The 12,283-nt window shown below is 51.5% G+C and overlaps 3 protein-coding genes across 3 annotated transcripts; all 3 read left to right on the top strand.

Moving 5' to 3' along the window:
* Positions 1 to 1,706: 1,706 nt before the first annotated feature.
* N7539_004851 (putative mRNA-nucleus export ATPase (Elf1)) lies at positions 1,707 to 5,139 on the top strand (the record flags this gene model as incomplete). The annotated part of the gene is made up of 2 exons (XM_056934453.1): positions 1,707 to 5,027; positions 5,086 to 5,139. The coding sequence occupies 2 exons, from the start codon at positions 1,707 to 1,709 to the stop codon at positions 5,137 to 5,139; spliced, it is 3,375 nt and encodes a 1,124-aa protein (XP_056789647.1).
* A 922-nt stretch (positions 5,140 to 6,061) lies between these two features.
* On the top strand, positions 6,062 to 9,385 carry N7539_004850 (beta-glucosidase; the record flags this gene model as incomplete). Its single annotated transcript, XM_056934452.1, has 2 exons — positions 6,062 to 6,712; positions 6,809 to 9,385. 2 exons carry the CDS (start codon positions 6,062 to 6,064, stop codon positions 9,383 to 9,385), a joined length of 3,228 nt encoding a protein of 1,075 aa, XP_056789646.1.
* A 1,902-nt stretch (positions 9,386 to 11,287) lies between these two features.
* On the top strand, positions 11,288 to 12,045 carry N7539_004849 (putative IgE-binding protein; the record flags this gene model as incomplete). Its single annotated transcript, XM_056934451.1, has 2 exons — positions 11,288 to 11,548; positions 11,656 to 12,045. 2 exons carry the CDS (start codon positions 11,288 to 11,290, stop codon positions 12,043 to 12,045), a joined length of 651 nt encoding a protein of 216 aa, XP_056789645.1.
* Positions 12,046 to 12,283: the final 238 nt, after the last annotated feature.

The raw sequence follows: 12,283 nt of genomic DNA, 5'->3' as shown, positions 1-12,283 counted from the left end.
GAGGAGTCGCTGTACCACCGACACAAAATGGATCATCGTTCTCGGGCTCGAGTCACCCAAACTCAAATCTAGCGCTTATCATTTTGTGAACTCCGATTTCAGTGAGCCTTTGAAGGATCAATTGATAGGTTATTGAACCCTACCATAGTAGTATGGATGATTATGACAACTGGTTCGACAGCCCAGCTTTGAAGTCAATCAACCACGACAAGCCTTCACCAGGTATCAGGTAGTAAGACTAAGCACTCGATTCGTAGACACTAACTTATGCACTGTACAAGATAGTAGTGACAAATTAGTGAATGCTGCGTAACTTATATACCGAAGCGTCCCACCACTAGAGTTTTTGATCGACGACTACCCGCCTTTTTCTACCTTCGGGGCCGAAGACTTTAGTCGTGGGACTGTAGATAGTTTGTGCTACTAGGTGCATAAGGGTCTAGTGTACGACTAAACCTCAGTGTCAGGGCGTCAGCATCCCGAGACTGGTGTTGATGGGAAACTATGGATGTTCTCTAGTCATTGGTATGTCTGTTGTCTTGTGGTAGTGTCATGGATTTACATCACATCTGCCTCGCTAACAACCTCGTGACTGGTTGATTATTCCATCACCTCTTCTCAGTTCGACGTTGCGTGCAGACATGTATACGTCCATCTGAGGGCCTAACGGTAGGTAGGAATACATGAGGTAATTTCTAATCACTCTCAAGTCAATGACAGGATTCTGCTACGTACTGGAATCTGGCAGTAATCGCTGGGCCCGCGCTGATAACACTTGTGAACCCAAGAAGTCGCCAGGTTGTCGCAGAAGATTGATGATGGATAACCTTGTCATTCACAGTGAAATCATCAAGGCGATTATTTCCATCCACCCGAGTCAAACAAGATGCCTTGCCTGAGACGCCACAAGTGCATCAACCTGACAAACATACTCCGCATAGTCAGACTACTGCACACCCAGCGTCGGATGACGGGATGAGTCCAGTATTACCCTCGGATGTACCTATCAAGACCGCAGATCTCGTGACTCCAAGCTACTTGACCTTGACAACCGATAGTGAGCTTGAGTGCCTGAGGGGGTATATGAATGCTTACCTAACCGGGGCAGAGACCGCCCGCGGCAGTACTGATGGTATTATGTAAGCGCCATCGAGCGGCTGAAAGCTGAAGTGAAAAGGTTTCTGCCTCAGGCAAAAGGAGGAGATAAGGCCGCGATCAAATTTGTATGCGAGATTTTAAGTGGCGTGTCATGGCGATAGGAGCCCCGCTGATTGGGCACAATCCATCGTATCCAAGGGGAACGAAAAAAAAAATTAAAAGCGCAGCAAGCGTGGGTAAGCCCCGAAATTTGATACGCAATCCCCCACCGGACTCCTGGCGTCCCGATAATAATTCTGTGCCTTGGGGACCCTTCCTTTGTCTTCATCTTCCCTTAGACCTGTACAGTTTTGTGTGGATTCAGACATCTGCCGCTGTCACGGTGCAGATATCGACGCTCTTTTCGAAGTTCCCTGTCAGTTCGTCTTTGCACTTCCACTTATCTGAGCGTTCGACCTTGCAGTCTTTGTCCTTTTTTTTCCAGGCCCGGGTGTGCCCCCGCTCTCCATCCGTTCAAGGAGATTTTCGCCGTCCATCACAGAGTCTTTGTGATACAAGACTCGTACACTGGGGTCAGCGCGAGAGACAATTCGCGCCATCACAATATAATGCCTCACACTGTGTCGCCTTCTGACACTCCCGTCATGCCGACTGTCGTCGCCAAGGGCCCCTCTGGGGTGCCGCCCACCACGGAAGAGATTTCATCGATCCTAGACAGCATTTTCAACGCAGAGACCTCTCAGCAGTCCCTCGATGGCGCCTACGCGGTCGCAAACGTACTCATCCAAAGCGTCGGCACCGCTGGCCTTCTCACCTCCAATGTTTTGGCCGAAGCGAAGAAGGCTGCCACCGATAAGAAGAACGGAGCCCGCCGTGAAAGCGCAATGTTGATCTTCGGCGCCCTCTTCGAGCGGTTCCCCCAAGAGTTCCCTCTCAGTGAGGTCGTCTTTCTTCTCCACAACGGCGGTGTCCTGAATGTCGTACTGGACTCGCTTGCCGATAAGGGTGCCGTCGTCCGTGACGCGGCTCAATATGCGATCGACGCTCTGTACGGATGCATGAGCCCCGAAGCCAAAGCCAACGCACTGCTCCCGGCTCTGGAGTCGTACCTTAGCACCGGCACCGGCAAGTGGCAAGGATACGTTGGTGGCTTCAAGCTCCTTGAGAAGATGGCTGCTGGCGCCCAGATGGGCAATGGCACCAAGGAAGAGGAGAACGAGAAAGAAGTGCTGCGCGAGGCCATGGGCAAGACTCTCAAAGAGTTGATCCCGATCGTCGAGTCCGGTATGCACGATCTCAAGGCCGACGTTGCCAAGCAGGCCACCAAGGCCATGACTACCATGACCACCCTCTTGTATAACGACGATGTTGCCCCGCGTATTCCTCTTCTCATCAAGACCATGGAGCAGCCTTCCCCCCAAACTCTCCAGAAAGCCATCCATGCACTCTCACAGACTACCTTCGTCGCCATCGTGACCTCTCCCGTCTTGGCGCTCCTCACCCCGCTGCTCGAGCGCACATTGAATGCCCCGACCACTCCCCAAGAGACACTTCGTCAAGCCGTCGTGGTCGTTGAGAACCTGACGAAACTTGTTCACGACCCCGCCGAGGCTCGTGTTTTCCTGCCTAAGCTTCAACCAGGTATTAAGGCCATCAAAGACCGTGCCTCTCTCCCCGAAGTTCGTGAATTGGCGACACGTGCTCTCGATGTCATGGAGAAGGCCATGAAGGACAACGATGTGGCAGCTGGCTCTGTCTCCAAGACCACCCCGGAGGAGGTCTTGGCTGTGCTGGAGCCGAAGATCCAGGAGCATGCTGGTTTTGTCAGCTTTGGAGATATTGCCTTCTCTAACCTGGCGAAGAACTTCATTGCTGGCATGGTTCGGGAAGATATCAACTGCCGCAAGATTGACCGAATCTCGGCTTGCATTGGTCCCTATTTACGTGGTCTGGTGCCCAGTGAACAAGCTACCACGATCGCCGCTGCTGTGCAGGAGCACTTCCTTGCAGAAGACGAGCGGAAGTTCGGCAAGCCCGTTCAGACCGACCCCAATGAGATCGTCATCGTGGACGCCAATTTCTCTCTGGCCTACGGTGGTATGCTGCTCCTTTCTCACACCAATTTGCGTCTCGTGAAGGGTCATCGTTATGGCCTCTGCGGTCGTAATGGTGCCGGCAAGTCCACACTTATGCGCAGCATTGCCAACGAGAAACTGGAGGGCTTCCCTCCTGCCTCTGAAGTGCGCACTTGCTTTGTCGAGCACAACCAAGGCGAGGATGCTGATCTCAGCATCTTCGAGTATGTTGCCAAGAACCCCGAGATCGCCGCTCAGGGTGATGAGAACATTCGCTCCGTCCTGCTCGAGTTCGGTTTCACTGATGGCCCCGAGGGCCGTCAGTCGCAACCCGTGGGATCACTGTCTGGTGGTTGGAAGATGAAGCTTGCTTTGGCCCGTGCCATGCTCCTGAAGGCCGATGTGCTGCTTCTTGACGAACCTACTAACCACTTGGACGTTGCCAATGTGAAGTGGTTGCAAGAGTATCTAAAGAAGCACACCGAGATCACCAGTCTCATTGTCAGTCACGATTCTGGATTCCTTGACGAGGTTTGCACCGACATCTACCACTACGAACAGAAGAAGCTTGTTTGCTACCCCGGTAACCTGGCTGCCTTTGTCAAGGTGAAGCCCGAAGGAAAGAGCTATTACACCTTGTCTGCTTCCAACGTGCAGTTCAAGTTCCCGGCCCCTGGGATCCTGTCCGGAATCAAGTCCAACACTCGCGCCATTCTCCGCATGTCCAACTGTTCATTCACCTACCCTGGCGCCTCCAAGCCTTCTTTGAGTGAGGCCTCCCTTTCGCTCACTCTCTCCTCTCGGACAGCCATCATTGGTGGAAACGGTGCTGGAAAATCTACTTTCATCAAGATTCTGACCGGTGAGGTTGTTCCTCAGTCCGGAAAGGTCGAGAAGCACCCCAACCTGCGTATTGGCTACATCAAGCAGCATGCCTTGGAGCACGTTGAGATGCACTTGGAGAAGACCCCCAGTCAATATCTCCAGTGGCGTTATGCCAACGGTGATGACCGTGAGGTGTTCCTGAAGCAGACCCGTATTTTGACTGCCGAGGACAAAGCCCAGCTCGAAAAGCCTGTTGACCTTGGCGACGGTCGTGGCGCCCGCCGTATCGAAGCTCTCATGGGTCGTCAGAAGTGGAAGAAGTCCTTCCAGTATGAGGTGAAGTGGGTTGGTCTCCTTCCCAAGTTCAACACCATGATCTCCCGTGAGACTCTCGAGAATCTTGGCTTCACCAAGATGGTCCAGGAATTCGATGATCACGAGGCTTCCCGTGAAGGTCTAGGATTCCGTGTTCTCGAACCCAAGACCATCTCCAAGCACTTCGAGGATGTCGGCCTCGACCCGGAGATCGCCAATCACAATGAAATCTCCGGTCTCTCTGGTGGTCAGAAGGTCAAGGTCGTTTTGGCCGGTGCCATGTGGAACAACCCTCACTTGCTTGTGCTGGACGAGCCCACTAACTTCTTGGATCGTGACTCCCTTGGTGGTCTGGCTGTTGCCATTCGTGATTTCAAGGGTGGTGTTGTCATGATCTCTCACAACGAAGAGTTTGTGGGTGCTCTCTGTCCCGAGCAGCTGCACGTTGCCGACGGCCGAGTTGTGAGTCGTACCAACGCTGCTATTGCTTTGGATCGCTTCGAGGATAGCGCTGCCAATTCGCCCACCGGCAGCGGTACCCCTGCTGGTGTCTCTGCTGCTGCCTCTGCCAACACCAGTGCGGCACCATCGGCTGTCAACTCTGGTGCCGAGGACCAGGGTGAATTGAAGTTCCGTGCCAAGAAGAAGAAGAAGTTGACTCGCGCTCAGCTGAAGGATCGTGAGGCTCGCCGCCGTCTCCGTCACATTGAATGGGTAAGTCTTACGTGCCATTTGCAATGAAGACCTTTCTATTTTACTAACTGTCTTTCAGCTGAACTCTCCCAAGGGCACTCCCAAGCCCGTGGACACTGACGACGAAGCATGAAGTACGTTTTCTACGATACAATGATGTTTAATGGCTCTCTCATTTCTGTGACCGTCTCTTCCCGGGACATTCTACTGCATCAGTTCTCTCTTCGAGTTTAAGTGGCTTTCTGCATGGGACTCTATAGATGGCGTTATTGGGTTTTTCTTTCTCTTTCCACTTTCTTGAACACTGCTTAGATACGCATTCTTGCCGTTGGCTTTGTTTTGGTAAATACTTGATGCCTCAGCTGAAGAATAAAAAGTTTTATGTTAATTGATCACAAGTCACCATTCACTCTCGGATACGTTTTGAAGGTTCAAGACTCAAGAGAATGGCCGAGAACACTACCAAGAAACTGTAGCCATATATAAAGACCGGCTGACAATAAATGTCAAGCATGAGAGAAAGCGCGCGCTCCAAGATAAGGGAATTTCATCCTGGGATTAAATAATTGTCTCAATCACATCCGTTTAAGCAGAAGCAGAAATAGACTCCAGTACTAGGTATTGCAATAAACCATGCTCAAAGACGGATCTCGTGTCGAGCGGCCTTCCCAAATTTACCGATCTTTCAACGTGCTAGGACTTGAATCTTTAGCATCTACAGTTGAATAAAGCACTAAGAGAAAAAAAAATATCAATTGATCCTATGTAGTGACCAACGGACCATGCCTCGAGATCTTCTATTTTCAATAAATTAAGTTGGGTTGCCAGCAGCTCGTCTGCATGTGAAAGATCATGTGACCGAGTCCGGAGGACGACGGGCAACCAACCTAATCAGTCGCAGTTATTTGTTATCGGACAGTGACCTCTCCATTCGTTCATTTATCTCCCGCCAAAGCTTTACTAAAGGTCTTTCTTCATTACAGACATGCCTTGAAACACGAAATTGAGAGAAGATAATCTCTCTGCAATATACCAACTACCTAATTAGACCAATAATGCCTTCCAATGCTGGCACTTCGAAAGTGGTGCGTCGAACAGAGTATCAATCCTTAGATGCGCGCGACTCCGACGATGAATATACCCCGTCTGAAAGAGGAACCGCGTCCGGTATCGCGGAGACTCGCAAGCCCGATGCAATGAACGATCCATATTTTGAGGATCTTCTCTCAAGTGGCGACGAGTCCACTTCTCAAGACGACGCAAACGTGAAGCTACTCCCGATCGCGAAGAATGTCCAAAAGAAGAGAAAGGGAAAACATGTTCAATTCACCCCTGACGCAAGCTCAGCGAGCGGCGACTACATTGATGGGCCCGGTGAACCACGCGATGTCGGCAAGGCGATTGAGAATATGCTGAGCAGAGAGCGAGACATTTTGTCAGAGACCTTCGACGAGGACCTTGACCGTGCTTCGCATCTCATGCTTGATGAGGTGGACAGTGACGAGTACGGAATACCGACACACAAAGACAAAAGAGCTTTCGGCTATGGAGGCAGGAAGCGAGGCTGGGCCGCCGGCATCAAATCATTGTTGCGCATCTCAGCTTGGTGGCATGTTTTCCCATTGATCGCCGTTGGCATACTGTTGATGTGGCTTGCCACGAAGGGCTTGCCGTGGGTATTGGGTGGTAAAGCCCCGAAAGCATATGTATGGCTCTCTTCCCACAGGGTGATTTTTGGGGGGGAGGGGGGCTTGCAATCTGGCTCAACTGAACACTAGTCACTCGGCTAACACGTATACTAGTCACCCGTTCCTTGGTATCCGACCCCTCTTGGTGGGACAAGCGGCGCATGGAAGGAGAGTTACACCAAAGCCCATGATCTTGTCGAGCAAATGGAACTTGTGGAGAAGGTCAACATCACAACCGGGACCGGGTGGAAGATGGGACTTTGCGTTGGCAATACCGGACCCGCCATGAACGTCGCATTTCCCTCCCTGTGTCTCCAGGACGGTCCACTAGGTCTGCGATTTGCGGACAACATCAGCGCGTTTCCCGCTGGAATCACCACAGGCGCAACTTGGAATCGAGAGCTCATGCATCTACGAGGTCTTGCGCTCGGCCAAGAGGCTCGGGCTAAAGGTGTTAATGTTCTTCTTGGACCCTCCATGGGACCCCTGGGCATGATGCCTGCCGGCGGTCGCAATTGGGAAGGTTTCGGATCAGATCCCGTTCTACAAGGGGTGGCCGCGGCTGAGACCATTCGAGGTATCCAGCGCAATGGCGTGATGGCAACTGCCAAGCATTGGTTGATGAATGAGCAGGAACACTATCGTCAAGCTGGAGGGGAATGGGACACTGAACATGCGATTTCATCTAATGTTGACGATCGTACGCTCCACGAAGTCTTTGCATGGCCCTTTGCAGAGAGTGTGCGTGCAGGTGTGGCCAGCGTCATGTGCTCGTACCAAAAAGTGAACAACAGCTATGCATGTGAAAACAGCAAACTGTTGAACGGTATTCTAAAGGATGAACTAGGCTTTCAGGGATTCGTCCAATCAGACTGGCTTGCTCAGCGATCTGGTGTGCAAAGCGCGTTGAGCGGCCTCGACATGAGCATGCCCGGTGATGGTGCGGCTTGGGAAGACGGCGAGTCGTTCTGGGGCAAGCGATTGACCCAAGCTGCACTCAACGCTTCCGTCCCTATGTGGCGTCTTAATGATATGGCCACTCGTGTTGTTGCAGCCTGGTATCACTTCCGACAGGACTCCTGGGACCAGCCACCGCCATTAGGAAAAGGTGGACCTAACTTTTCCTCTTGGACTCACGAGAAAATGGGTGGCTTACACCCAGGCAGCAAAGATGACTCAACACACGAAGTGGTCAATCACTACGTGAACGCGCAAGCGACCGGCGCCGAAGAGGTAGCCCATTCACTGATCGCTCGAAAGGTAGCCGCGGAAGGCATCGTTCTTTTGAAAAACATCAACAACACTTTGCCTCTTTCGCGGACAGCCACTGGACCAGCGGAGCGCTATCGCGTTGGAGTGTATGGCGAGGATGCGGGTCCTGGAGAGGGCCCGAACGTTTGTGCCGATCGAGGATGTAATCAAGGCACTTTAGGATCTGGCTGGGGAAGTGGTGCTGTCGACTTTCCGTACCTCGTTTCCCCGTGGGAGGCACTGCGCGTTGCTTGGCCATCTGACAAGAGCGATGTGCGAGGTTTCTTTGGCAAAGATGTGGCTTTGAAGCACCTGGTTGATCAAGACCTCTGTCTGGTCTTCGCCAATTCTGATGGAGGCGAAGGCTTCATTCACGATGGTGATATATTCGGTGACCGCAACAACCTTGAGTTGCAACAGGGTGGCGCTAAGCTCATTGAGCGAGTCGCCACCAATTGTGGTGGTGGACAAGGCAAAACGATTGTGGTGATTCACTCTGTAGGCCCTGTGGTCATGGAGTCTTGGATCGATTTACCCAGCGTACACGCAGTTCTTTACGCAAATTTGCCAGGACAGGAGAGTGGTAACGCCCTTGTCGATGTGCTATTTGGCGATGTCGATGCTAGTGGCCGTTTGCCCTACAGCATTGGTCAGTCTCTCGACGATTACGGCCCAGGAGCCAAAGTGCTGTATTCGACGAGAGACAGACAGCCGGAGTTTATGTTTGATCAGGGTCTTTACATCGACTACCGATACTTTGACAAGAACAACATTGCTCCTCGTTTTGAGTTCGGCTTTGGGCTGTCATATACTACCTTCAACATCTCCTCCCTCAATGTCAAGCTCCTTCGTGACAAGTCCCGACTTCCAGCAGCACGGCCAAAGGACGAGATTGATCCGCCAACTTACGACAGCAAGCCTCCGGCCGAAGCTTCAGCTCGATTCCCTGAAGGTTTCAAAGCTCTTTCGAAATACATATATCCTTATATAGAGGATGGGAGTGGAACAAAGCCTGGCTCGTACCCTTATCCCGACGGTTACAAGACTCGCCAGCACTTGTCTGATGCAGGTGGTGGACCGGGCGGTAACCCGTCTCTCTACGATGAGATGCTTTCCATTTCGGTCGACGTGAGCAACACAGGCCTGCGGCCAGGCAAAGAAGTTGTGCAGGTATATCTCTCTTTCCCCTCACATGTTTCAGAAAACCGTGGTCTGGGCCAAAAGCGTGAAAACATCGAGTTCCCCGATCGGGTTCTTCGAAATTTCACCAAGATTTCCCTCGAGCCGGGACAGACCACAACAGTGAACATGACGTTGTCGCGGAAAGACTTGAGTTATTGGAGCGTTCGAGCTCAGAACTGGATCATGCCAACTGAGGGCACATTTCGTGTCTGGGCAGGTCGAAGCTCTCGAGATCTGCCGCTGGTCGCGGAGTTCTAACTTGATTCATGCCAATATACTGCAAAACTGTGTCTGATCTCGCGATTGCATGCGGAGTTGGAAAGGCGGTCATTAGCGATGGTGTTTTGATTCAACTGTAGCTGTATTTATTTTGTTTTGTTAGACATGACGGGGTCTTTGCAAAGAGCGTTATACAACAACTTCATGTCAGGTCAGACCTATCCAGTGGACATGCATGGGTTGGTGGTTGGGGTCTACCTAAGCATGGCTGAGTTTGATCTGTACAAAAAGCTGCAAGACCTCATACCAAGAACTCTGGCACTCTGCTGATGTTGAGACTGCGGGGCTTGAGCTCCAGTAGGCGTGTTTTACGACTACCTTCCAGGTCCCGGGCAAAAGCCGACTACAAACCTAAGCGACTAGTATGTACTAATGTAGTATATACTATATGCCACTTGTCACATGACGATAGCCCCGTCCCTTTACTACTTTGTGTCGTCCTTGACGACTTAACTCTTCAATCCCCTTCTAACTCCTCTTTCTCCGGTGGAGCATGGACTCGTCAAGCGCTCGTTAGTCTGTAACAACCACACAGTCTCGACTGTGGTCTTCTTAGCTCATCCAGATCATGATCAACATTGAGCTAATGCGTGACGATGAGAACACAGCGAGACCGAACTTGTTCCTCAAGACAGAATCGACGGGGTGAATCCCGAGCTCAATCAAGATTGAGTCTGGAGAGCGATATGCAAACTCTGATTGATGATGAGTCTGGGGTTACACAGCCTCCCATCTTTATCTCTCCTGCCTCTGTCTCTTCACTCCCTTTTACACGGGTGCAGCAGCGCTGAGTGCGATTGGTGGACACACATGGGGGGAATGTGAACCCTGAGGTCATCAGGAGATAATCTGAGACGACCGTTTGAGTTTCAAGTGTCCAGACTATCGGACACGCAGGTGGCCGGTCATTATGATTGCTCAGTGTTCTCATCGGGGTCGTCATATGTTACGAATTGACTTGAACTTCGAGGGCATAAGATCGGTTCACCAACTCCGAAGGGAGACACAAGCGATCACATCCCAATTAGTCTTCCCCCTACAGCTTCGGTGGTTCCATTCTTCGACCTGATTCTACAGGATGAACACAACACGGCACCGGCGTTGTCGATCGTTACCACGCCTCCCGTGTGGCTGACATTGTTGATAAGGATGAAACGACCCACTTCTCGTCCGCCTAGACTTTGAAGATGATGCAGACCAGTCTACCTGCGCGATTGTCGGGCTTGACCTACAGGAAATATACGCTTGTCTCTCCTGTCTGAGTGATCTACCATGAAACGCTCACGTGGAGGTAGTGTTGGGTTCCGCTACTCTTCAGGAGCGAGGATGAATTGTCACTTTACGCAGAGCTTGATTCGAGTTGTTTCAAACTTCAGTATCATTGGCTTTGCCGAGCGTGACCAATGTTCAATGACAGAAAGCTTGCTTTTCTTCAAGGCTTGCGAAGTATTCGATCGACAGGAGTCGATTCGATTGACCCATTCAATTGACCCGACATCCCGCCGTCAAATCCTTACCTCAAAGAGAAGTGCAGGATGGATTAACCTGCTGAGACCAGACCCACAGACTTTCTAGACTATACTCCGATGACCGTCGTCAGTCGCCCTTTCTGCCCATATGTGGGTATCACTGTGGATAACACATCCATTTTGGAGTCTATTTAAAAGCTCAAGATGGGACCAAAACGAGAAGACTCCTTTGTTAATCTTGATTCACTATTCCGTGCACGGGTCAATCGTCTACTTGTGAAAAAAAAAATCCAAACAAGAAAAGGGAGAGATCTTTTTCAACACTCGCTGCCCTCTCCAAGTCTTTTACTTCCTCGTACCTCATTCACTACAATCCATCTCTCTGCGAAAGACACTTCGATATACCTTCACTATGAAGATCTCTGCGCTTCTCTCCATGGCCAGCCTGGCCACTGCTTTTTCTGGCTCCCGTCACCACCACAACGGCACCAACTCTGACTCTTCCTTCGGCGTGGTTGCTGCTCGCTCTGGCTCGCCCATCCACTTCCTGCCCATGACTGCATCTGATAGCAAATTCTGGCTCGGCGGTGCTAGCCGAACTTACTGTCCTACTCTTGTTCCCAACTGTGCTCAGCGCACTAACGAGACTGTCTTGTTCGGTGACCGTAGCCTGGTATGTCATACTCACAGTCTTGCCTCTCTCTCTCTCTCTCTCTCTCTCTCTCTTTCGAGTGTCAAGCTCAACCCAAAGCATACAATGACTGACCTGTGAATTTTCAGGACGTGATTGTTCCCGGTGGTCAAGCAATCTACGTTGACCGTACTGGCGCTCTTAGCTTCACCCGTCCTCACTCGGGCTACATCCCTCCTGGCTCGTCTGTCCAAGGCTTCAAGGTCCACTATTCTGGCCACACCCCCGGCACCTGGACCTTCAAGGGCCACGGTGCTTCGGGCTTCATGGCTTGCCCGGCTCCCGCAAACGTTACTGCCTCAGCTGCCCGCCGTGTTCGTCGCCAGAGCACCGTGATCAACGCACCCCGCTGGCAGATCTTTGCGGCCATGCCCAATGCCACTGTCCCCACTGGCAACGTGAGCGATTGTCTTGGCTTCGAGGCCTTGGCTGTCAAGTCCAAGATGACCACTGATCAGCTTGCCTGGGAGTACATCTAAGTGGGGAACTGACAAGCAGTTGTCAGATCCGACAGTTCGAGAGGATTGCTGGTAGCGGGTAAAAATACTCTGAATGTTGACCAATGGAGTCTCCACTCTCGCAAGGCTTACTCTCCCTTCACGCACGGCTGTCTGCAACTCCGGTCTGTTGTGTACTTGTCATGCTTTGTTATCGAACAATATAGTGTTCGCGCCTTATTTGTCCGTCTAGATGCTACTATGTCTTGAGCCCTGAAAG

This window comes from Penicillium diatomitis (assembly GCF_028827545.1).
Source record: "Penicillium diatomitis strain IBT 30728 chromosome Unknown utg000005l_segment0_segment0, whole genome shotgun sequence".
Taxonomy (NCBI): Eukaryota; Fungi; Ascomycota; class Eurotiomycetes; order Eurotiales; family Aspergillaceae; genus Penicillium; species Penicillium diatomitis.
Note: the sequence above shows the minus strand (reverse complement) of the source record. Positions and strands in the feature narration are given on the sequence as shown.